The 26,311-nt window shown below is 41.6% G+C and overlaps 3 protein-coding genes across 17 annotated transcripts; 1 reads left to right on the top strand and 2 right to left on the bottom strand.

Moving 5' to 3' along the window:
• LOC146514241 (uncharacterized) lies at positions 1 to 14,810 on the bottom strand. 15 transcript variants are annotated; one of them, XM_085166516.1, is made up of 20 exons: positions 14,697 to 14,810; positions 12,869 to 12,985; positions 12,614 to 12,672; positions 12,111 to 12,469; positions 11,794 to 11,951; positions 10,445 to 11,090; positions 10,017 to 10,089; positions 9,578 to 9,908; positions 7,054 to 7,986; positions 5,820 to 5,900; positions 5,607 to 5,719; positions 5,449 to 5,507; positions 5,266 to 5,355; positions 5,131 to 5,174; positions 4,883 to 5,049; positions 3,197 to 3,267; positions 2,934 to 3,079; positions 2,692 to 2,836; positions 1,193 to 1,330; positions 1 to 1,118 (listed from the first exon to the last, which is right to left on the bottom strand). In XM_085166516.1, the coding sequence occupies exons 6-20, from the start codon at positions 10,937 to 10,939 to the stop codon at positions 831 to 833; spliced, it is 3,174 nt and encodes a 1,057-aa protein (XP_085022642.1). In that variant the 5' UTR covers positions 10,940 to 11,090; positions 11,794 to 11,951; positions 12,111 to 12,469; positions 12,614 to 12,672; positions 12,869 to 12,985; positions 14,697 to 14,810; the 3' UTR covers positions 1 to 830. The 15 variants fall into 15 exon arrangements, with proteins under 15 accessions (XP_085022642.1, XP_085022647.1, XP_085022643.1 ...); XM_085166521.1 differs by having other exon boundaries at positions 12,869 to 12,944; XM_085166517.1 differs by having other exon boundaries at positions 12,869 to 12,982; positions 14,697 to 14,797.
• A 46-nt stretch (positions 14,811 to 14,856) lies between these two features.
• LOC146514240 (uncharacterized) lies at positions 14,857 to 18,235 on the top strand. The gene is made up of 2 exons (XM_085166533.1): positions 14,857 to 15,055; positions 16,228 to 18,235. The coding sequence occupies exons 1-2, from the start codon at positions 14,857 to 14,859 to the stop codon at positions 17,817 to 17,819; spliced, it is 1,791 nt and encodes a 596-aa protein (XP_085022659.1). The 3' UTR covers positions 17,820 to 18,235.
• Positions 18,236 to 19,777: 1,542 nt separating this feature from the next.
• Positions 19,778 to 22,916, bottom strand: hcar2 (hydroxycarboxylic acid receptor 2-). Its single transcript, XM_085166536.1, has one exon. The coding sequence runs from the start codon at positions 22,315 to 22,317 to the stop codon at positions 21,433 to 21,435; it is 885 nt and encodes a 294-aa protein (XP_085022662.1). The 5' UTR covers positions 22,318 to 22,916; the 3' UTR covers positions 19,778 to 21,432.
• Between the last annotated feature and the right edge of the window lie 3,395 nt (positions 22,917 to 26,311).

The raw sequence follows: 26,311 nt of genomic DNA, 5'->3' as shown, positions 1-26,311 counted from the left end.
TTAAACTTTTAGTCTTTAATGGACCAAAAATACAATTATAAGATATATAAGATGGCACAAAACAAATAAATTACAGTCCAAAAATCGATTCAGATTCATTTTGTTGTGAAAACAAGTGCCACACAAGTATCTGTGAGCTTTATGGCAGATATTCTAATATCAGTGACGGCATTTGTGTCTATAAAAACAAGGTTGTCTTGAAAATGTGCTAAAAAATGATGATAAATAACAGGAGCTGAAACCAAAAGTGTCTCCAGAATACTGAATAATAAATGTAAGTTATATTTTATTGTGGAAAAGGAACCTTTCATTTGAACAAAACATGTAACAGAGAGAGAAAATAAACATTTCGTACATATGATATAGAAAAACAAAAGTGCAATGAGGATTCTTTAGAAAAACCACTTCACAACAGACAGGACGGCAGGGCCATATCACAATATCCTGTGCTACAGTACCCTCTTGTGGTGCAAAGCACGGTGAAAAACATCTGTGCCATTCTGAGTACCGAAAAACAAAAATTCAAATTCAAAAATTAAAACAATACTAAATAAATTAGGTCCAGGAATTTAAGTCACTCAAAAAATTAGGTCAGGGTCTCCCCTCGGTCCTGAGGGAGTTTGAAGGTTATGGATTACCTGAGGTTAAAAAGTGCACAAGATCAATAAGTTGCTAAGGCAGTTTTTAGATGAGACTTGGGTGTTTCTTTGTTCTCTGCTCGGTGCTTCCACAAACTAAAAAAAGAGTAACGTCAGCGCACCTCCGGCGTGTATGAATCTAAACTTTCAAAGGATATAAACTGGTCGTGTGATCTGTGAGCGAAGCAGCTTTCAGACCTCTTTGTTCCATCGAGGAATGATGGGCTTGCGATACGTCCGTCTCTCAGAGATGTTTCGTCTGACTTTGACCACCGTTGCAGGCGCCACCTCCAATTCCAGAGAAGGGCTTGAGTGGGACTTTTTAAGCATGCCTTCCACATCATCTTCCTCTCCCAGAGAGTCAGCGCATACAGCTTTATCAAACGAGTTCAGGTCTGGTGCGTTTAACTCGCTGTCGCCTGTCTTTTTCACGCTCTTCCACCCCTCCAGCACCCGAATGTAGGTATCATAGCGACATATCTGTGGGACACAGGCTGATGAGTGGCTCAATTAATATAATCATATATGGATATAAAATCCTGGGTCCATCTCACCTCATGCTGCAGATACTGCAGGTGCTCCTCCATATCCCGGGCTTTGGCCTTTTTGCCGTCCAGCGTGCTTTGCTGCTGGTTTTCGAGGTCCACCTTGAAGGACTCCAGCATTTTTGCATGAGACTGAAGCTGATGCTCCTGCACAGGGAACACATGAGAGGCTTCATGTAAATATATGTGGCAAACACTGGTGAGGAACCAACAGAAACAACAGCAGGGAAGCACTATCGGACACACTATAGCTGGACACACTAGGCGTCTACTGAAATACAAAATGTATAAAATGCCTCTAATGGTTTCAATATTTACAGCCACCACAGACAGTAGGGGTGTCAAACATAGGGCTGGGGGGCCAACCTGGCCCAGTGGAAAATTATAAGGAGGGCATAGACTTCTGTACTGTACTGTATTTTCATAGATTTTACAACTTGTCCTGTTGATAAAATGTCAAACAAAACAAACATTTAGTGAAGTCACAAATGAATTAGTTCCTAGAACGGATTCCCTTACCCGGATGATTGAGCATGCATCGAGACATATGCGCTAGAACCTTTTTCTGTAATTTTACACATCTATTTCTTACAATTTAAGCCCAAAGAGTCATGCTGACAGCTTTCCTCCATTTACTACAGCAGCATTTTTGTAACTGCACTTCTTTTTTCTCCTATGACGATATCTGAGGGATTCAATGTGTAGTTAAACGTCTTTACACTGAAAAGGGGATTTTCACTGGTCTGCCCCACTTAAGGTCAAAGTGGGCGATGTAAAACGAGTTACACATTGCTGGTGTAAAACATGGACGTAGCTCCCAGGTTGGAAAAAATAAAGCCCATGTGGACTGGCCTAAAATCCTGCATTCTATCTGGAGGTCATTAGCTGTGGTTGCCAAACACTTTCCTGATGAGTCTAATTCTCTCTAATTTCAGCTCATAATGACTAAAAAAATGAGGTTTATTTTGTAAGTCTTTGTCATACTATATTTCAAAATGGAGGATTATCTGTGGTATGTTTATTTGCTGACAACTGAGTCAGTGGTTTCCCAGTCTAACCAGCTCCTCCTCGTGTTATCCGTTTTCTTGAAACCAAGATTGCAGAAAAGGCTAATCTTCAAAACAGGACTTAAGAAACAAAGAAGTGATATCACTGTAGCATTTATGTTTATGCTGGCCGTGGGAGACACCAAAATACATTAAAATGTAAATTTTTCTAATATTATCGAACGAAGGAACACTTGTTTTATGAGAAGTAAAAGACAAGGGTTATCTAAATAAACCTAATTTGGTATTTTTAACTCCTTTTTGTCTCAAGATGATTGAAAACTGTAAGTAAATACATTAGAACATTATTCTAGACTAAAGGAACCACAAATGGAGCCATTAAAAACAAATTAAAATATAACAGGCCTACTCAGTCACGTGAAGGTTAATGAAGCATGTCCACAGCAAAACACAAACACAAAGTGGTGGTTTGTCTGAGTGGACAGCTCGGTGTGTGTGTACCAGAGTCTCAGCCGACTGCGACGCGGGGAGGATCGGTCTGCGGAACTTCCTCTGGGAGCCGACGGCAGCGGGGAACGGAGGCGACGAGTGAAGAGCCGAGACTAAGTTGATGCGGCTGATCCACGAATTCATCTCCGCTTTGGACCTGAGAAGAAAAACAAATGACTGTTCTGACACCGGCCATTGGACTCTTTGGCACAAACCCACATATGTGTGCTCAGCTTGGACGTGCTGCGACTTACGAGGCCTGAAAGAGAAAAACCCTCCAGTCGGCCGTCTGCAAACGGAAGACGTGTGGCTTTTTGGTGTAATCGGCTGCTGGTTCAGCCAGAGAGTGATGCACGCTCACCACCTCCTCTATAATGTGCTGATCCCTTCGATAATCATTCTAACACATAAGAAGGAACATAAAGAAACGCACAATCACAAAACGCAGGAAATGATGCAATATTCTGGATAATAGACTCTGTTACACTATTAACAAAGCAGGAATGGAGTTACTGACCTTCTGTAAGTAAAGGACCATTCCTTTAAGCACTCCATCAAAAGTCTTCCAGCTTCTCTTTCCCCATGGTGCTACCACACAGAAACATCCAACAGTTAGTAACAAAACTCATGCAAAGGAGACGTTAACTTCTTTAAAAGTCGCCAAACCTCCTCCTGCAAAAAAATACTGGCGGCTGTCAGTGTTAGCCCTCAGCCTTCAGATGCACATATGGTATAAATCTTAAAATCATAGCTGATTTCCTTCTCGAATTATCGCATTCACAAGATTTTCAGAACATTCTGAAAATCTTGTTCAAGGTCACTGAGATTCAAACCTGTTTTTCGAGATTTTTAGTAGATGCACCTATGGTGTCAATTTCAAATCCTACATCGCCTCATTCTCAACTTCTTGCATTTATAAACTCAGGTGTCCGTGCCGACCACCCGGCAGGGAAGGCTAAGCGTTGTTTTGAACGCTTAGCCTTTTACAGCTAAGCGTTCAAAACAATATCTGACTGTATCGCTAAATCACAGTTTAGTTAAATAAACCTTTGTGGGAAATTTATTAGTTTCACTTTGCTTTTGCTTTCAGACCTGCTTTAAGTCTTCATGGCACAGATTCAACAATTTGCTGGAAACATTCCTCAGAGATTACGCTTTACGCTGACATGACAGCATCACTCAGCTGCTGCATCAATACATCTGACCTCTGGCATCAACTGCTGCTTACTGCACAGTCTCCTTTTTTCAGCCCATTTACTGTAAACCGTAGAGGTGGTTGTGTGGGGAAAATCCCAGAAGGTCAGCAGTTTCTGAAATATGAGATGATCCCGTCTGTCATGAACAACCAACCTCATCTCATTTCATTCTAATGTTTGTTTTGAACTTCATTGTGTGATCTTATTCACATGAGTTTTTGCTATGCGACTGGATGGTTAGACCTTTGTGTTACCGAGCAGTTGAACCTGTGTACTTAATAAAGTGGCCAGTGACTGTAAAATCTCGAGTTCTGCCTCACGAGGTTAAGCGGTAACTCTGGGGAACAGACTGGAACGACAAAACATCAAACGTTTACAAAATATTCTTGATAATTCAAAATAACTGTACTCATGCGCACATCTATACATTTTATTTCCATTTTTTTAAGAGCGTTATATGTTTGAAGCAAGTAAAGAGTAAAGTTTAGGGATTATTTTTAGTTTATTTTCAAATTAATTTAAGATTTTGTTGGTTTCCAGAGCAGATTTAGTCTTTTCAGTTTCACTTTTATTGTTTAAAATCTACAGTTTCAGACCAGATGGGATAAAACATACCTTATTTATCAAAAAACTGGGAAATCTCTGTGTTCTAAAACATGGAAAGCATCCTGAGGAAGGAATACTTTGTTAGGAAGTCCCTTCCTCACAGATATTTCATGACTAGTTGTGGAAGTGGAATTATTGCAAAGTGGCAGCATTTAGACATCACAGCAACTTAGCCACAAAGTGGAAGACCACGTGAAGTCACAGTGTGCTGAGGCGCTTTGTGAGCAAAAGTCAGCGATGCTCCGTTGACATAATAACTGCAGAGCTCCAAACCTCCTCTGGTGCACAGAAACAGTGCACTGGGAGCTTCGTGGCATGAGCAGCTTCTGTAGCTGTAATGTGTAGATGGTGTATCTAATACTGCAGCGTGAATCTCAGATGTGTATCTGTGTCGCACTCACTGCGTTTGCCATCGATGTCAGCGTGTAGCTTTCTCTGGAGAAACCCGTTTTTGACGACGGCAGCCTTTTTGTCATGAGGAACGTCCAGGAAGGGGTTAACCTTTGAACGCAGCCGTGGATTGTCGCCCGGATCTTCATTCACCACTTTCTTCAGCTCATCCTCATCACTTTGACATAAAATGGAAGAATATGCGAGTGAGATCACGCATTAAAATCGAGGAGGACTAACGCACAACCGCTTTACTTACACAGCCCATTCCAGCGGCTCGTTCTTTATGGAGTTGTAAAGACTCTGCAAAGAGAGAAAAAGCTTCATCAATCAGGACTGAACTTTTCTCAAGGAGCTCTCCAAAGGAAAAACTGAAAATCTAGGAAAGTATTACTTTCAAGAGATCTTTGTTGAAGTTCGCTCCATCATTCATTCCATCCAGGTTTGACACAAACTTAGAAGACGACATGGATTTTCCTACATGCTGTCAACACACACACACACACACACACAACACATGTTTGATTACAGCACAAAGCTTACAATGGTTGCTCTAAATGCCACAAATGTCTGCTACCTGTCCATGCAAGTCAGTGTTGAGAAGCATCAGGGCACATGTCAGAGCCAACACAGCCCCTGAGGACATTACAAAAACAGAAAAGTTATGTTGACACAAGAATCCGTTAAATGTAAGTTACTATCTCTGTATCTCGCAGCACAACACAACAAGCTCACCTGAGGAGGAAAAGGAGTCAGGGTTGCACTGATGGAAGCGGCAGGAGAAATGCTGCAGCACGCGCTCTCTCTCCTGCGTCTCTCCTATCAGCACCACCACTTTGAGAAAAGACCTAAGAAAGAAAGAAAATGACTAGGAGACGCTCTCTGAACCTCTCCGTTTTAAAAGGAGATGTCGGTGGAGGCAATCCAAGCTTCTGTTTGTTTTATTACCTCAGGGAGTGATCCAGAGTTTGGCCGGTGAAGTCAAAGAACTTCAGGTATTCCTCTCCGACAGCGCGGCTGAAGTCGTTACTAAATAAAAACAATTGATGAATAAATAAAAGAGAGAAGAAGAAAAAATTAACTACGTCAGCACTGTCACCGCTTTATTTATCTGCCACATTCATCTGTAATTTTATTCCATGGGGAAGGATGTGGTGTTACGAAAAAATACTGACTTCTTCAATACAACGGCAAAGCATTAACACACCCAAACCCCCTTACCCAACCACACTCCGCAACAGCTTCAGTGACTCAATGTTATGGGGCTTTTATTTAAAGGTCTCAACAGGTGGAAATACAGAACCTTTTCAATTTGAGGGCAGAGTGAGCTTTAATTCAGGCGGGCCTTTTAGGTCTTAAGGTTTCATATGTTTGGGGTGGCTGCAACTGAGGAGGTAGAGGAGGTCATTTACTACTCAGAAGGTTGGTGTTCGATCCCTGGCTGCTCCTGCCTGCTCTCAGCGCCTAACCCTAAGGTGCTGAGAGTAAATCAGCACCTTTGAAACAACGCAAAGTTGTTTCTTTTGGGCAAATTATGATGATTTAAGATCATAAATGAAATAATTTAAAATATACAATATATAGCAGTGGCCCACCGCCTTTGGCAGAAAACTAGATGATTAGTAACATTTATATTTATTTATATACATCTGAAAAAATGTGAAACCCATATGCTGACTTAAAAAAAACATATAATATGTGCGTCATAGCCTACTTCTGTCACCTGGCAGTGGTGACAGGTGGTAGCTAGCATAGACACAAACATATGTCCAAAATTCAGAATTTTCTTTTACATTTTTTAAAGTATTCTGCACAAAAACAGATAGGACTCAAAGTAGATTAAAATTATGAGATATTTACTACACGTATGCACGCTTAAATTATAATATAATCATAATAATAATGGATGCTTTTGCATTTAAAAAGGTGTGAAGATTTGTCGAACTCTCCACTTCTGGATTTCTTTAGTATTTGAACATGCATTTAAGTAACCTGGTTATGGTTAATTTAAAGCGTTTCACTAGTTGGAAACTGTAAATGTGTCACAAAAATAAAATTCGACATAGATATAATCTGTTGTGTTTGAGCACACATTTGCAAACATACGGATCTTGGGGCTCTTCTGTGGAGCCACCACCAAAAGACTAAAATGATTCAAATCTATTAAAAGATATACTCTTACTCTTTGTCTAAGTGCTTCACCACATCTCCACGTTGAATCTCGTCCAACTTGAACAGCTTTTCAGCGAGGATGCGGGCCTTCTCTCTGTCCACCTCGCCTCCATTCATAAGAGGCACTGCTGTCTCCAGGGGCGTGGGCTGCTTTCCGTTTGCCACTACTGTTTCTAAATCTCCATCCTCAGTCCCCCTAACATCTTCTGTTAGATCTGAAGTCTCACCCTGTTTTTCCTCCTGATTTAACTCCTCCTGAGTTTCGGTTGTATTTACTGGTTCCTTATCGTCTTCTGAAGGTGCTGTCTCTTCTTGCTGCCCTGCCTTTCCAGGGTCTTCAGCTTCAACACAAACAGCCTGCTCCAACTGAGGAGACTCCTCTGGCTGCTCTGCATCGTCAGGTTGGATTACCTGGTCTGTCAGTTCCATCTCTGGTGACTCTTCCAGATGCTGGGGTGGTTCTAAGTGGTCAGCGTCTTCCTCGATTTCATGTGACCCCTCTACTGGTATCTGCTCTGGGTTTTCAGTCACCCCGAGCTGCTCAGGCTCTCTGTCCTGCACCTCAAGCTGCAGTGAAGCGTCTGTGTCCTGCAAAGCTGTTTGAAAACAGTCTTGTTGCTCTAAACAATTTAAATCCTCCAGTTTTTCAACCAGCTCTTGTTTGTTTTCTATCCTCTCTGCATTTTCTAAAACCTGTAATGCTGCTCCCTCGTCGTTGTCCACAGCTTCTGGCTGTTCAGGCTCCACGTTCTGGTCGACATCTTCACACATTTCTGTCCGACTGGTGAGATCTTCATGTAACTGGTTCAGTATCTCTTGGTCCTCTTCAGCGCTGAACTGCAGGCTTTCCTCGAAAAGCTCTGGGGATGGCAGATCCACTAGCTTATCTGCCTCTGTCGACACTCCAGTGTCATCAGTTGGAAGGGGCTCTGGATGTACCTCCCTAAAAAGTGTGCACGAAATATGCAGTGCAGTTATTGCAAAAAAATACTACAATACAGTAAAAAAAAAAAAAAAAAAACTTGCATGACACACAATGGAAGGATACGCAGTTAGCAAGGGCCAGAGATGTCAATCAACCTCTTCTGCATGATATTTACTGACTTGTTTCTCTGTGTGGCTTCTGTCAACACCACTACTTTAAATAAAGCTGCTCTTATAAATCATGCTCGCAACTTGTTTGGTGTTAGATGACAAAATAATTTAAATGCAACATAGAAACATCAAAATGCAGCTGAGAAACTCTGTATTAGTAACCATTAAATGTTATATCACAAAAACCCGGATAAGGAGTAGGAGGTCTTCGGTCAAAGAAATATATTTAGCTAACAGCACGTAGGCGTTAAAGACATACCATTACATACCAACCTCAATCTTCGGGTCTTTTGGAGTTGTGATAGCACCATTTGATAGGTGTCAGTGCCATCATTGTTCTATTTTTACAGTTTAACTACCTACTATTCTAATATTCGTCACCTAAAATCAACAGTGGTGGCATTTATTATTAAAAGCAGTATTGAGCTATTATTAGAAATTACCAGGAAATATATCAAAATATATCGCCTCCACACTCAGTTGCACAGCAATCGTTATGTTGCATAGGAGCTGTTATGTTGCTATGCAACTCCCTCATCATAATATCTAAATTAACATTTCTTTAAAAAATTATGCAAACTCGTTTCCTTGGAAAATCTGCATACAGTTTAGACTACATGGTTAAATTAGGAGAAATTGTTTCTTGTGAATGGACAGCAGTCAGAATAACTTAAATTTTCTGAGTGAGCAATGTAGAATTGGGACTGGGAGGAGACCCAAACCCAGCCTCATGGGGTCAAAAGCTAGCGTGGATCCTTCTTTGTCGACCCACTTTGAGGAAGACAGGAGTAGCTGAGAGTATGATTGTGGCAGATTTTGTTACCGGAATTTAAATAAAATGCAGAATTGACTATCAAAAGGTCAGTAAGAATTTAATACTTTGGCCAGAAAGCAGAAATTTTTTGTATGGGTATGAAAACATCCTCCTCTCGGGAGACGAGACAACATTTACTAGTACTTTCAAGATGTTGTGTCTCTGGTTCTTTCAGTATGGACCTAATACCCAGTCACACTCTTTTTAAGAAAAATAATGTGATAATTATATTTGAGCTGCCATTCTACAAACATATTTTTCATTTTTCATTAAATGCTGAACAAATCTCCTTTAAATTTACTGACATGTTGTGAACAATGTCAAGTTCTCAATCTTGTAGACTTAAAGATTTTTCTTGGTTTTATTTAGTTACTGTAATAAGTCGACCTCACCCAGAAAGCTTTTTTTGAAAAATCATTGCTGACTTGGTGTCAGAAATGATTAAACGATGTTCTGTCATGCATTCGGTGTTAAACATACCGAGCTTGGTTTTTTGGTTTCAGAATCAAGCGACGATATAGAATATCAACAGCGTTTTACAGATGATTTATTCACACTTTTCACTCAGTGGGTTTAATGTTAGCACATGCTTCCTGTTCCTCTTTTTCAAGCTCATGATACTCACACATTCATCAGACAAATGACACTTTCTTCACTGCAGGATGCGTTTGCCTCACTCTGCCCTTCTTCTACCTCGCCCCGCTGCTCGTTCTCTTCCTCGGTTTTGTCACCATTTGCTGAAGTTCGCTTTTCCTCCGACTCTCCTGACTCCTCCTGCCCAGTCAGCAGAACACAGGAGTCTTTCTGTTCCTCTTCTAGCTTTAAATCTACAAAGCTGTCCACATATTCATCCGAGCTTCCAGTTCCCAGAGCAGTATCGATTAGTTCCTCAGTTTCAGCGGGATGTGATGTCACTGAGCGACCCTCCTCTTCTTCCGATTCTGCTCTCAATGGGACTAGAAGCGTGTGAATACGACTGCATGCAGTTAACTTATAGAAAATATTACTGAAAGGCAAGCCATCAAGGCCATGAATGTTTAACAACAACTCTGAGTGATACATACCGTTATTACTCTCTACAAGCTCGTCTTCTTTCCACCGTGTCTCCAGCTCTTGCACATCTGCAGCATCACATGGCTGAAAATCGCAAGACGAGCCACTGAACATTAGTTGTGAGAGAAAAACTTGTGATTGCCCGTGGGTTTGCGAGCAGGAAGATACATGCTGAGGCTCATCTGACTAACATTACATCCACCCTGATTCACCTAACTCTGCTCAACCTGCCACAACAACCCAAAGACAGAGATGCTGAGTTATGCTCAGTAAAGAAAGGGTTAACGATACAGGAAACTGTAGGTAAACGTGTGAACATTCACTCAGGAAAAAGAAAATCCTAAACAACCTAACAACCTCACACACACCTTCTTTATATCTATCTATCTTTATTTATTTATCTATCTAAAAATAAATAAAATTTAAAAAAAAACCTTACCTCAGTGTCACTTCCTGTCCATTCAGGTTCTGAATTCAGAGGCTGTGGATCGAGGCCAGCTTCTTCCTCCCTGCTCTCTGCTTTGAAAAGCTCAGCGCTGACATCCTCTTGAGACTCGTGAAGTGATGGGGAAGTGCTGCCTTCATTCGTCACAGCGCTGACATCCTCAAAGTCCAGCTCATTGGCTGAGCTGCTGTCAGTCATGAGCAGAGGCGGCTCTGCAGCGGGATTGGGCATGTCCCATTGAACTGTAGCAAAGGAAAGTGGGGGGCTGGTACAGTTGACATGACACACTGGCCACATCATTTGGCCCCACTGTTCCGCCTCCTCAGAGGCATCACAGCCCTCCTTAGGGCTGAGATTGGCCTGATCCGACAATGCTGCTGCCTCCTCTTCCCCATTGATGGACTGATGATCTATACCGTTACTTGATTCTTGCTGAAGCACTGAATCTGTAGCAACTGTCTGAGAGGTGCACAAGCTGTCCTCCTCCATAAGCGCCTCTCAGTAGTTATCAGTGTATTTGTGGGTTGTGGTGAGAGGTATAAAATCTGCAGATGTATGGCTACAAAATGTCCTCGTTGGCCGAATGACAGACAGGAACTTTTTAAGGTGAGCCCCCTTCCGGGTGCTGCCTTTCACAGATCTGTAACAATTTTAAAAAAGGAAAAAATTACAAAAGATCAAACTACTACCACGTTTTAAAGCTCTTTGAATCTCGCATTAAAAAGAAAATGGAGAAACACCCCCGGGGGGAGATGATTAGCTGACAGACAAAAAGCCATTCATAAAACTCTGCTATATTTACTTGTAAAGAAACTGCCGCCATTCAAATACAGATTATCATTATAGTTAAACTGCACTCACCACTTGTATGGCAACATAATCCAGTCTTGTCTGTAATTTTATTTTTATCCCATCATGTTCATTTGGCAAGGATCTCAAACTCTTGGTGAGTGTTTGCAGTTATGCAGTGCAGCAGGCTTTAAGTAAAATGTCACAGAAGCACGCTTGTACTTCCTGACCACAGAAAATCAGCCAAGCAAGAGAGAGTCAGATGTGTACATGGTGAGGATAGAGAATCGAGGCCTAGGGAGGGGCTGAGGGGTTGCTTCTGGTGAGCAGTTTAACTGTCTACATTCTGCGTTTATCGTTTTATCGCCAAATCGCACTGCGAACCTGGCTTGTGGATAAAGCCAGGTCTCTGCTTTAATTACAATTCTTGTTATCGACACAAACAAAAGAGTGTCATGGGTGTCTCTCCTGTCAACACAGAGGCCAAAGTACCATCTGCCTTTGCACTTTGGGAGGAAATAATAATCAGTATTATTCAACTACTTTAATGTCACCTTCATCTATGCCACTCTCTCTCTGGAAGATGCCTTTTTATTGACAAGTTTCAGTCTATCTTCATTATTTTATTCACGTCAGATAACCAACATCCGGGATAGACCACATTTCCTGTGTGGGTGCTCACTTCTCAGTTCCTGTCAGTGTGCAGCAGGCGCTACATTATGGGAGGCAACAAAGAGAGAAAACTCTAAATGAGTCACATTGCGTTTGAAAACAAAATGCTTAAATTGTTGCTTTTCTTTTTCTTTAAATTTCTCCAGACGGTAATAAAAATGCACGGCATAAAAATTAAAAAGTAACGTGCAGCCCTCACACATTGAACATCAATGGCGCTGTCCTGATTTCAATCTCTCCTTGATAGACTTTTGTTTCATACAGCAACAGTTTTGCACCAGATTATATGCGGTAGCATTGTTGATGATAAAAACTTTACCAGTGAAAGCCAGACGGCTGTGAAGCTTTGCGGAAACATTCCTCGGACACAATAAAAGAGAGAACAAGAATAAAACTTGGTGACTTCAGCCAAAACATTTAGACATATTTTGACTGAGCTGAGTGTGGTCACGAGAAGTTGCTTAGATTGCATGGGAATATACTCACCAAAATTACATGCTAGGGGGATGGTTAACACAAATTAAAGAAGAAGTATAAATGGTAACGGAAAAAAAGATACTAGAGGGAAAAAAGGGAACACAGGCACGTTGAATGAAGTAAAAGTTTTAAAATGGCTTAATAATAACACTAGTATTCAGAGAAATAAAAGTAAAACCAATCTCATTATAGGAGGAATATTTTCAAATGTGAAGCGTGACTTACCCCCTCTGGGTTCTTTAAAGTGACACAATATGATCAGCCAGCTTGTGAGTTCTTAAGTCCTGTGGAGAGAAAAGCAAACCACTGTGTTATACCGGCTTTATATCGCTGTGCACTCACAGAAACAGCCACTCAACACGCAGACACAGAGAAGCCTGCAAGTAAGCCTCAGAGCTGTGTATCGCAAACAAGTCTCATATCCACCTGGCAGCCTTTAAGTGTAGGTTACAAGCCCAAGTCTGGACCATCTTCCCTTACCTTCTTCATCATGCTTCCTGTCCATATTGACCAGACCAAACTTGTGGTTACGTCTCCCTGCGTCGTTTTTTTCGCTCTGAACAGCAAGTGAAGGGAGGGAAAGGAGGAAAAGATCTGCTGAATGGCAGCAACAAGGAGGAAGGAAAGGTTCATTGTGATTGGCAGATGACTCAGGAACTAAAAGGACACCTGAGAGGCCTGGCCCCCGCCCCACTGGCCTAAAGGCATGCATGCAAACACACACACATACACACACAGCCACAGAGACACCAGTGAGGTAAGGGGAGTGGCCCGACTTCATTCTTTCAGATGCCACTAGGAACAATGTGGAAAAACCAGAAGGTATCCAGACTCATTAGCAGTTACTCTTTCTGCTGGTGCCAACTGTGAGCAGAAAAGCCTGTTTGACACATACAAGGCATTTTTTAAGACATTCCTCTCTCTCATATTAATTCATCCTATATTTAGCATCAAATCACTCAGAGAGTTGTGCGTATGCCTTTTATTTCACTGGTGTAAAATACAAAGAAATATCTTTAAAAAATAAAAAATAAAATAAAAAACTTGGGGTGAGGAACCACGTAAAATGGCCTCTCCGTATCTCACTAGTTGTAAAACCAGCAAAAAACTGCCTATGTGACAAAACAAGAATAACCATTGAGACAGGTGTTGTTTGTGTATAATTTCTAGTGTTAATGGCCTACAAATGATAGCACCACATCCAATCATACACCTGTTTAACTAAAACTAGCACAAGCACAAGTATCTATTATAAACATAGAGCAACAATAATCAATGTAATGTCAATGTAACCTAGCTATAGACCTTTTCAAGGTATCAATAGGGTGATAAGGTATCAATCACTCAACTTTGTCTGTTTTACTGTTACTGTTTTCCTGGAAGGTTGGCTGGATACTGACTTGCAAATGTAATGTTTCCTTTAGAAGCTGTCTACTCAGCTCTTTCACAGAAGCCAGTCCAACAAGTACCAAGCAAGAGGATAGCCTGTATTTGGGTGTATACAAATTCTGTGTTTATGAATGAAAAGTGTAAATGTTTAGCTATACTATCTAATTGTTATTATTGGCACCTTGCTGCAGTACCATGAAGGAGCTGTGACTCCTTCTGTGACTGCACGGGCCTGCACTTTGACATATGTGTTACATTTGTGAAAATTGCCCATATCAGTCATGAAAAATGCTCATAAAATTAAATGTTTCTTTAAGTTCGTCTGTTTCCTGTATACATACGAAAAAATGCTAGGTGATCAACTATCTATGGTAGTTTCATTCAATTTAATTTGCAACGTAAAGATGAAGAATTTTATTGAAAGTCCTACAAATATATACATAAAAATGTCCGGTGATAGCCATATTAACATGTCAATTTTTATCTCTAAATGTCTCTAAATGTCATTAATATTATTAGCATTAGCACTCTGTTAGCTTCGTTAGCAGTTAACGTTAACTGCAGTAACTCATAGCAAGAGTTTGCTAACGAATAACTGATGTTTTACTAAGTTTTTTATTCCCTGTTACAGTTTTTAAACCGTTAAGTTGGTTTATATATTTAACATATAAATATGAATCCCCAGGAACTGCTTTGTTACCTATACTCTAGAAATTTATTAGCATTATTAGCATCAGGATGGCCTTTGGTATCAAAATATTAGTATTACCTAACATTTTAGGTGAACATCCTTGCCGCTGGGGTAATGCGGATTATTACTGCTCCTACAAGTACGTTTGTTGCTGTTAAAGAAACTTTAACACTATTGTACAAACACAAACAGTCAATTGCCCTCCACACCAGCAGGGGCGCTACAAACCTGGGAGTCGTCTTTCAAGCAGAATCGTCCTCTCCTCTCTGCTTTGTTTGTTCCGCACACGGCAGCAGGGTCGCACACACCCACTTTTACCCAGAGACTTTCAACCTTGCGCAAACACACATCTGGTGAAGTGTGTGCAGCTGTGTCCGCTCAGGCTACAATGGCCAAGACCGGGGATCTGAAAACGTTCCTAGAGTCTTCACTGAATGAGATTTTTAAAGCCACGGTGAGCGACATCCTGGACTCAGTTGACCGGACACTGTCCGAGTACCAGGGCACAATACAAAGGATCGAGTCTGAAAACGAGGGCCTGAAGCGGCTGCTTTTTGCACAGACGAGCACAGAGTCTGCACCTGGAGGTATGGTGACCTGCTGTCGCTCATGACATGTTAGTTAAAGCATGCCCCGGACCATCATCAGATAGACTTATGTACAAGGGAACCACGTGACACTATACCCATGAACATTCACATGCAAATAATGGAGCTGTGCGTGTTTTACAGCTGCAACTTCAGCTGATTACTTTACTTTTTTTGACTGGACTCTCAGGTTTAGTTTGGAGACAAAGTTAGACAAGTGAGGTTGAGATGGTTTGATGAGGGATAGTGGATATACTGGACAAAGGATGATGAAGAGCTGGGGCTACCAGGCAGGAGGAAAAGAGGAAGACCTCAGAGGAGAATCGTAGATGTAGTGAAGGAGGACATGGCAGAGGGTTGGTGTGACAGAGGAGAATGCTAGGGACAGAGAGGAAGCAGATGTTCAACTGTGGTGACACCTACAGGGAGCAGCCGGAAGAAGAAAATGAAATATGAGAAGAAAACTGAATCCTCTATCAATTATGATTATTAAACTTAACTTATTTCAACTGTTTGTTGCCGAAAAAATGACTGAATAATTGGCAAAACTGTCCAATTATTTATCAGTAAAGAACACAGCAATTAGTTTCAGTGCCAAAATGTTTATGAGGTAAAAAGCAGATTTTGTGCTACGAGGTTTAGGCCTTCCCCCAAATAAAATGACCATAATTATAAAATAAAACAAACAAACAATAGTTTAAGCAGTTGGATTTATATATTTGTGCATAAAATAGATTTTTGATGCGCAAATTCACCACACAATGCATTTATAGCCAACGCTGTAAAGGGCAATTATGGAAACTGTAATATGTAGTAGTAATACTGTGTATAGTATGGATGCTAATTAGTATAGAACCAGCAAAAAATGGAAACATCTTGAGCAACCTATCATTTATTTATATTTTTTGCCAGAAAAACTGGAAAGTAGATGCAGGGATTTATTGAAACATGTGCAAACATAGCAAGAAAGTACTGTTGCCTCACAGCAAGGTCCTGGGTTCAAATCGACCATCTGGCCGGGGCTTTTCAGTGTGCAGTTTGATGTTCTCCCACAGTCCAGAGACATGCAGTCAGTGGGGTTAGGTCAATTCTACTTACTAATGTATACTATTCATACATTTAGCTGTGTTAAAAGCTGCTGCTTTGCTCATTATTTTGCTTGACATTCACAGATCGACATGAAGAAGAGGCCACTGAAAACTTCTCAGCTGCAGAATGGGGGAGTCATCCCAATGGTATGTTCAAGGTGTCCATATGCAGCAGTGACAAGAAGAGTGTCAAGAGGAAGAGCAAAGAAAAGATGAGGGGGGGATTGCCACCTTCAACCCTTTTTCTGCAGACTAACCACACAGTACAGCATTTGTGTGTGAACTCAACAGGTATGGAAACTGGGATATCCATAAAGTCAGATATGGATGAAAGCCAGGCTATTGATCTCTCTCAGGCGTCAGCGCTTCTGAATTTGACAATGAAGCCAATAAAAAATGAGAGCACAGAGGTCAGGTGTGACAGTCGTGATGAATACGCACATCAGCAGCCATCCCCGGGGCCCAGGCATGAGTACGGTGGTGATGAAGGCGATGTTAAAGTCACCATTGTTTCAGATCAATACATGCAGGATGGTCAGTTCATAAAGACAGAGGAAGAGGAGCAGAACGGGGACAGTTTCCACCAGCATGAACTGAGGTATGCGTCAAAAAATTACCCAGAAGCAGAGGGGGATTCAGCGGCGGGGAGGAGGCATGTGTCTGAGCCAGAAGCAGTGACCCCTAAAGGAGACGATTTACCTGCTGTTCCTGTAGAGGAGTTTTTAGAAGTTTGTGACAACTTTTTGCGTTGTCCCACCTGTCCCAAAACATTTAGTCGAGCGACCTCGCTCAACATCCACATCAAGACCCACAGCGGCGAGAAGGCTCACAGCTGCAGCTACTGCGGAAAATGCTTCAGCCGGGCCGACCTCCTCAAAGCCCACAAGCGCACTCACACGGGAGAAAGACCCTACAGCTGCAATCTGTGCAGTAAAACCTACGCTCACCCCAGCCAGCTCCGGATACACAAACGCATCCACACCGGAGAGAAGCCATATTGTTGCTCGCATTGCGGGAAGCGCTTCAACGAGCACAACCAGCTGAAAGTCCACCTGCGGACCCACACCGGGGAGAGGCCATACGGCTGCCAGGAGTGTGGCAAAACATTCAGCAACGCGGGAAACCTGCGCATCCACGAGCGGATCCACACTGGTGAGAAGCCGTATTGCTGCGCCCAGTGTGGTAAGAGGTTCAACGGCCTGGGTGACCTGAAAACACATTACAGGATCCACACTGGAGAGAGGCCGTACAGCTGCGAGCTGTGCAAGAAGACCTTCAGCCAGGCGGGCCACCTCACTATCCACATGCGGATGCACACGGGGGAAAGACCGTACAGCTGCAACGAGTGCGGCAAGAAGTTTACAGTGGCCAGCAGCCTTAAATTGCACCAGAGGACTCACACGGGCGAGAAGGAGTACAGCTGCTCATACTGTAGCAAGAGCTTTAGCAGGTCCGGTCACCTGAAGAGACATGAGCTGGTCCACACCAAGGAGAAGATCTTCCTCTGTAGTCAGTGCGGGAAGACCTACACTGACCAGTCCTCCCTGAAGAAGCACCTGAAGATGCACGTAACAAAAGAGCAGGAGGCTCAGAGTGAAGGAGGCACGTGTCGGGCTGAAAGGAACTCGGACCGACCCGCAGCCTCAGAGATGCTTTCAGACACTCTTAGAAATTAAAACTGTAGGAGGTGAGTCATTTAAAAACTGACAATGAGTACTGTATGTGACTGTAATCAATGCGATAATGGTACACTTACAAGCTTTTTTAGGGTTTTTTAAGCACATCTAGCTGCCTACTTCTGCAGACAGAGTTTGAGTGTACTACATGTAAATGAGGTGCATGAGCTGTCACCTTTTATATCTCAGCTTAGGGGGAATTCCAGTGAAAGGATGTGAGACAGGAGGCTGAGTAAGTGGCGGATTTTTAACTTGATCAGAAAGCAGAAAAAAAACCTTGCATTTACATAAGCAACAGAGCCAGTTGTGACTTCAGGTGCCAAAGTCGTCTAGAACCACTAAGCACAAACTCCTAATGTAAATGCTGTTCTGCTAGTGTCTCATAAATTCTCCATCTATTGAAAAAACAAAATCCAGTTTAGGGTTGCAAGGGCGCTGGTCACGAGTCCATCACTTGACTTATCATAATTAAAAAACTTAAAATGTAATAGAAAATAAAAGCCAAACTAGCCGGCGTGCAGATTTGAACACACCGCCCTCTCTAGGATCATATATGTTGACCATATATGAATGCTTATAAAACAATAATATTGTTACATTGTCATAATATGGTTGTAATAAAGGAAAAAATGTGCATATAATTTTCTTATAGTATTTCTTACTGGTGCTTGTCACATAAATATAAAGATTTTACATGCTCTTTAAAAACTACAAACATTCTTAGTGTTGTTGCACTGAGGGATCTTCCAGGATTGTTGATCCGGTTTTCCAGAGAGCTGACTGGTCAGTGGAGTTTGATCTGAAAGATTATTCCCTCTGGAGTTACCGTAGTGATAAACCCCTAGTGATATACCCCCGTTAACCACGTGTTTCAGCATGAACCCCGTTAATGCTAAAACACAGGGTTAATCCTGAAGTTACCTTGATAAGCCCAAATCCTGCTTCATTGTATGAACCTCTAAAGCCTCATCTGCAGAAAAAAAAAATCTATCATTTAATTCTGGCATGAAAACAACAAACTCTGAAGGTTTCTTCACAGTACAGCAAGTACTGTGAGCTGTGGTTAAAAGCTCTAAAAAGCCTGTAAGTGGAACTGAAGTTAACATTAATTTGTGCAACTACTGATACTGATGTTGAGGATGTGTGTGTGTGTGTGTGTGTTTCAGTGCAATACACTGTTGTCCAGTCTGTGCTGTATTAATCTATTGTAAATGGAAGAAAATCTGTTTCCTTTGTAGCCCTGTCTGTCATAACACACTGTTTTTTTAATGTACCTCTATGTTACCATTATGGTGACTTGTTTTTAAAAATGCTTTACTTTGAAAGACAAATTATTGACTTTGTTTAAGACACTAAGTCGTTGCTACGAGATTAAATTCAACAGTGGCTCTGTCTAAAATTTTTAATTTAACATGATTTGCCCACAGGGGGGCAGCACCAGAATAACACTATAATTATGTCACTCACAGGCGTATTCACTTAATAATAAGCAGCGTGGTCAAATTTGATTAATTTAATGCTGTATATAGCTTTAACTATAGAAGTAGCACATGATCCTTTGACCTGAGAGGAATGTATTTGTGTAATAACGTCACTAAAAAAATGTTTCTATAAATATTGTAACTGTTTTGTAAGTCATGCTGATCTTAGAGGATTAGCTTAGGCTTGCTAACAGTTACATTACGGCTGGGTAAAAGCCCATCTTCATGATTGTTGTGGGACCTGCTTGTTGTATATCAGTTTATATAAACAGATTTGTCTGTCTGTGTGCTACTTAAAGCCTGTTTTTGTGATCTGTGTCTAAATTAAAGAGATGCATTAACAAAAACAGATTTTCATGTTTTATTGAGCTTTTATACGTTTAAAAAAAGCACAAAACACAGTAACATTCAAACACATTCAGTGCACGATGAAAATAAAACACACCACAGTGTGGTATTCAGATTGTGGTAAGGTGAACTGCTTTTACTTTCACTGAAGTGTCTCGTGCATTGATAGGTATGTAACAGTGCTAGAATCCAGGTGTGCAATGCTTGCAGAAACATAAAGACTGGGCTGTAAGCGCAGCTAGAGTGATTTCTACTAAACAAATGTGAGAAAATTGGAGCTTCATTTTAATACGTTTAGGAAAACAAAACCCACCTTAGAGTTACTGAGTGTAGATTTTACTGATAGTTTAAAAAAAAGTTTATTTTAAAATCATAAAATAAGGAGCCTTGAATAATTAGATAATAGCTTCTGTGCAAAATGGTTACACATTCCCTGTCTTCTAGCTTCAAGTCCTTTCAGCCATTGTGGTGGCAGATTTCTTTTCTCATGTATTAATCACACATTTAATCATATCACATTAGTTACAGTAATATCACTTTCTCACTTTACTATAGTAAGAGCACTCCTGTCACCAGTTGCATGTGGAATGTTAACGCAGTGAGGCCGTTGTAATGGGAGACGTTAAACAGATAGTGGGACTCCTTCTGCTTATCAGGGATGTAAATCTTTAGGTGACGGCCAAGCAGAAAACAAGGTCTTAATTGGCTCTGTGAGGGAGGAGGTATAGCCCCCCCCCCCGTGAGAGGGGCCAACATGTAAGAGTTTGTGGAATGTTCTTTGTCTGTGTCTCTGTATATAAGATGTTAGGGCGGTGGCCACAATTCAGAGATGGACCTAGTGTTTCACTGGGATGCTCTCTCCACATTGCAATGTGTTTATTAAATCCACTTCAAATCAAGCTCACTGGGTGTGTTGCAGGTTATTGTTAGATTTTCCACAACACCATCAAATATTCCACTGCTGCTACAAGTATCAAGTATTTGTGTGAATTTAAAGGGAAGATCGTGGCACCGTGAATTTCAGGGACGCTGCATGTGAAAATTTATCATCTTTATGAAAGGGATTTATGACCTGTTGCCCCATCGCGGTCAGACTGCAGGTATCTGAGGTTTGAATATGTAAAATATTGCCAAAAGGAAGCGGCGACTTCATCTCACCAACGTGTGCTCATATCTGTCCACAATTGTTTTTGCCTGATTTCCAAACATGAAATTTTATCGCTGGCGTTCCTCGTTGCCTTAAATGCAATTAGTCTCTGTTGTCTGCGCTCATGTGCATTAGATTCCTTGTAGTTTGCGACTCAAACTGAGGACATGGCTACACGCGAGGACGAAAAGGTTTATTTAATCAGATATATAAAGCAATAGGTGTGCATGGTTTTCTTTTAAAAATTGAATTAAAGAAAACAGTGGCAGAGTGAAATCACATAAAGTGTCACAGCACACCTACTGACAGCACCCACTGTAACTGCTGTTTGAGGGTGTCACTAACTAACCTCTAAGATACTCATTCCTTTATTAATTATCCTATGATATCTAGTAAAATAACAATGATTTTTACAACTTCCCACAGCCCTTAAAGATGTATTATTTCAGAGCTATCTGTAGGTCTGACCTTTCTTGTTAATTAAACCAAGAACTTCAAAATTCTGGGGTCTTGTAGGGCGCTTAGATCTTTTTACCTCACTGGTAAATGTTTCATTAATCATAATTTTCAACATGCAATCAAGCAGGAGCAGTGCATTTGTTCGAATACATCCAACATACATGTAGCCCCGCTGGATTTAAGTGTTGCTCCTCTGGCTGCAGGTGATGCTCCATGGCAGCCCCTCCTTGGACAGATACAGCACAGGCTGAATGGTGCTGCTGAAGTCCATCAAGCCGAAGGCGGTGTAGTGAATATAGCAGCGAAACACATCGGGGGAAAAGTACTCTTTGAAGGGGAAGAGTGCGACAGGTGGGAAGTAGTTGAACACTATGATGGCCAGGATAATGAGGACCATCTTGAAGGCTTTCTTCTTCACGGGATGCATGGTATCTCCGCCAGGCCGCGGCTGCCTCAGCACCCAGAGGATCGCTACGTTGCAGTACACCATGAAGGCGAACGCTCCGAGGATCATCACCGTGAAGACCTTGTCAAAGTTAACGATGTTTCCTGTGCATTTGGCAGCTGCATAGGCCAGAATGATCAGCCAGACCACAATGGCCAGGACTGCCCTGTGCAGACGGTCTTTGAGTTTAGTGAAGATGATGGGGTGGACCACGGCCATGTAGCGGTCCAGGCAGATGCAGGAGAGGAAGAGGGGCGAGGAGTCTTTCATGCCGTAGAAGAAGCGCAGGACGTACCAGGTGCTGGTAGTCGTGGTGAGGAAGACGAGATTTACGAGCTCCAGGGGAGGGATGAGACAGAAGAGGACGTCCAGAACTGCCAGATGAAGGATGAAGATGTCAGAGGTGGAAGAGTCGCGTTTGTTCTTGTGGATGAGCCACAGCACCGTGACGTTGGCTGGGATGCCTAGGAACATGTTAGTGAACTGCAGGCTCAGATACCAGATAAGTACAGCAGGCATGTTTCTGCAGGACTCGTACACTGTCTTCTCAACCGCAGTGGAGTTGAGCGGTCTTTGAGAGATGAAGAGCAGAGACGAATTGACGTAGAAAACCTCCATGACCTCTCAACTAGATCAGAAAGGGAAGTATTGAGAAGATGTGCAAAGATCTGTAAGATAAGAGGCCAGCAAGGCCCGTTAGAATCAACAGTCAAGCAGTAACACAGTATTAAAGTGTTTCAGGGTGAGGGTTGGTAGAGGCGAGTTGACATAGAGCTGTTGCTATCCTACTGCTGCTTTAACATTTCACTTTACTGTCTCTTTAAGCTTAAGATATGTGTGGCTAATTTTGTTGCTATATTGGGAGTTATACTGTCACAATTAGGGATGCACTGATACTGGTATCGGGTATCGGGGCCGATACTGTAAAATGTGTGTGTACTCATACTCGTAAAAGTTAACCGATACCATGAACCGATACCGACTTATTTCATTAATCAGAGGGTGGCTTGTCATTTCTGTTGTAGTTTTTTAGATTGACCACTAGGGGGACATCCCGCGCTAAACAGGCACAGGGTTAGGCACTGAGACTGGCAGCTCCAGATAAAAAAAGAGAAACTGGAGGCTGCTGTAGCTAGGCTAAACAAAATGTCAGCAGTGTGGACCGGAACAGCCAACTTTAACTCAGGTTTTGGAAAAGCGATGAAAAATGTCAAGAGAAAATCTAAAATAAAATTAAAATAGTTAAAATAACAGAGGCTCTGACTCATTTTATCGCTCTGGACGACCAGCCACTGCCAGTCGTGGAAAACATAGGATTGCACCATCTTCTCAGCATACTCGAGCTGCCATATGAAATTCCCAACCGCCCACACATCAGGGAGATAATGGTGCCAAAACTTTCTAAAGAGGTAAAGACAAGCAGTGTGTAGGCGATGTCAGTCCTCGGTTTAACGGCACAGTGGACTGATGATCCAGGGCAGATGGGGAATTCGTTGGTCAATGCCAAATACTTTCATTATTTTGTTTGTTTCTTTACAATATGGACACTCTGCAACAATTTAAAAGTTTATTTTATTCTCAAACCTAATTTGTATTTATTTTATTCCAAACAGAAGTGTTTATTTATTATTCCGAAAGCTTGAGACAGTGCCAATAGTTCAGTGATATTTTGTTAAATTACAATGTGGACACAATAATTTAACAGAAGTGCTTATTTTTCACTTGAATTTTTTTTGTGGTCATTTTTATTAAGATATTATTTATTATCAGCAGAGAATAAAATAAAACCTGTCTTCCAATTCATTGCATTTGTGTGTGCGTGTGTGTGGGGTAGAAGTATCGGTTTTTGTACTCTGTATCGGCAAGTACTCAGATCCAAGTATCGGTATCGTATCGGTTTGAAAAAATTGGTATCGTTGCATCCCTAGTCACAATATATGCGTTAGCATTTACAGCAGCACGGCATCTATTTTTGTATTTTTGACACTTGAGCCAGAGATAAATGAACACGTGAAGAATAACTGGTTGGATCTTTTTTTTTTTTTTACCTTTTTTTTAACAGGGTTAAAAAAAACTCTTCAACACCCAAGTGAACATCCTGATGCTGCAAGTAAAACTGAAGTCTTATTTAATTTTTTTTTACTAATAACAGCTGGCTAATGTTAGAAATATCATAAACAGAATGAGTTACAGCTGATTAATTCAGTAATAATACACCTCTCACCCTTTATTCATATTGTTATGAACAGAAATCGTCTTACCTCTCAGCCTCTTTTGCCTTTAACTGTTCAAGTATGACACCCTCAATAGCCTCGCAACCTCATATACAAAGTTTTTACACCCCCCCCCCCCCCCCCCCCCCACAGAGCTGTGATGTGACTGTGCATAATATTATAAAACATTCAATAAACAGCTGCTGGAATTGTGTGTGTGGGTTTGTGCATATTTCCATTCACCACACCATTAGTATTTGTGGCATGTAAATGTGCAGCCTGAGCTGAACAGAGCTCCATTTCATGCAGAACAAAAGTGCTCATAAAGGTTGCAGCGCTAGCCAATGAAGAAAACATGGCCACCAAGACTTATGAGCTAACACAGGATGCAGACACTTAAGCAAAACTGTTTCTACTGTAATCTAGCGATCGGGAGTTACCAGGTGCTCACCTGATTAATGTCTTCCTGAAGCGGCTGGTGCCCAAAATCTCCACGAATCATTCATGTGTCTCCTGTTTATGTATTTTCCAGTTTGAGAGCCCCTACCTCTAAATGATTAAGAAACATATGAAGGAACATGAGCCAACACTTCGGGGATCATCCAATCACAGTGTGGAGATGAGGGCGTGGAGGCTGAGGCTCTCCCTCTGGATGCCACGATGTCTTTTTGGGCCCGCGTGCACCACCTTTAAAATTAACACTGACAAAACTAACGCAAGTAATTTCTCGAATGGGTGAAAGGTAGTTGAAGCGGTTTGAAATAAACAGCTAAAGAAAAAAACCCCAGGTTAAAACAAAGATTAAGGGAGGAGCAGATGTTGCGGCAAGTCGTCATCCATTCACAGCGATTGGCAATGATGCAACAAACTAATGGTGCCTGACGGAAAATCGGCAGTAAACAACTGATGCAACAGTCCAGAAAAATCACTTCTGATTGGTGTAACATGTGTAACAGGTTACATGAGACTGTCAGGTTTCACGGTGTGATGTCTACCGGGTGGGTTATCAAGCACGCCAAACGGGGGACGCGTCCCTATTCCTACTGAAATACTGCACGTCACCTCACGCAGTGATTCACAGTTACACCATGAATGCTTTGAGGATCTATGGAAACCTTTGATGTGGAGGATTACAGAATTACCTCTCAGGTGACCTTTGACCTTTTCACAACTAATCACAATAAATTTAAAAGACCGCTGTGAAGTTTACGGTCTCTGAACATGTAAATGCCTGTAAATCATTCTGTCAGTCCCTTCATGGCGTCCTGCTCATTTATAACGTTTCAGTGGTTTGGGTTGTTTGAACAGCTTTACAAGGTGCCTGCTGAAGTTTGTTTACCTTTGAGTTTGTGTGTGTGTTGTTGTCAGGTGTTTCTCCCTCATGAAAGATGGAAGATTTCCACAGGTTTGCTCTGATACTCTATCATCAGAAAGAACAAAAGCAGATGGCAATGACAGCAACATGTCAGCTGTTTTCTGAATCCAGACACTTTTTGTGGCTTCACATAACTTTTAAATGAATATTAGTGTTTTTCATCAAGTTCAAAGACTCTTACCTTGGTCATATTGTAGAGCACCTAGACCTAGACCTTTATATCTATGCTGTTCCTGTGCAGATAACGATCACACTCATATCCCTCATCGGTGTCGACGGTGACTCGAGTATAAATTAGACTTGGCGAGCCTCCTTGTGCGCACACAGACCTGCCCAGGAACAGTGTGAGTTTCCACATCTGTTGCATCGTATGACCATCTGGCTGCGAGCAGTTTGACATTAAACGTCACACTGAGTTGCATTGTTTGGACCGCCAAGGTTTTGCAGTCCATGACAGTACAGCGTCTTTATAAAGTATTTTATTTACAATTTCTTCTAGGAGAAAATAGTGTGAATTGAAGGATTCACATTCATTCTTTAACACAGCCTGAACTCTCTTAGGCAGCTTTCCTGTATTTTGTTTAAATAGTTTTTTGGAATAGTTTTCCAGGCTTCTTCAAAGCTCTTCTTTGGATGTTGGATGCCTTTTGTTCTGTTCTCTGTCCACATGATCCCACACTGCTTCAATAATGATGAGGTCTGGGCTCTGGGGAGGCCAATCCATGAATGCTTCACTGTTTTTCTATCCAGTTATGTTTGTACTGCATTTGCTATGTGTTTGGGATCATTGTCATGCTAAAAAATGAAGCCATTGCCAATAAAACGTTTTCCAGATGGTATTGCACAGTGGATCAGAATTTGACGGCACATTTCTGTGTAATTCTGTAGATTTTCACAAGATCTCCAACACCTCTGAGAGCCTCCACCTGTTGTCACTGGTTTTCAGTCCAGTTTTTGTGATGTTTGGCATACCTCAGGCGTTTCTCCACCTTTCCACTGAAGCTATTTCTGAAGTGCTTTCAGT

Source organism: Neolamprologus multifasciatus, chromosome 7 (genome assembly GCF_963576455.1).
Source record: "Neolamprologus multifasciatus chromosome 7, fNeoMul1.2, whole genome shotgun sequence".
Classification (NCBI taxonomy): Eukaryota; Metazoa; Chordata; class Actinopteri; order Cichliformes; family Cichlidae; genus Neolamprologus; species Neolamprologus multifasciatus.
Note: the sequence above shows the minus strand (reverse complement) of the source record. Positions and strands in the feature narration are given on the sequence as shown.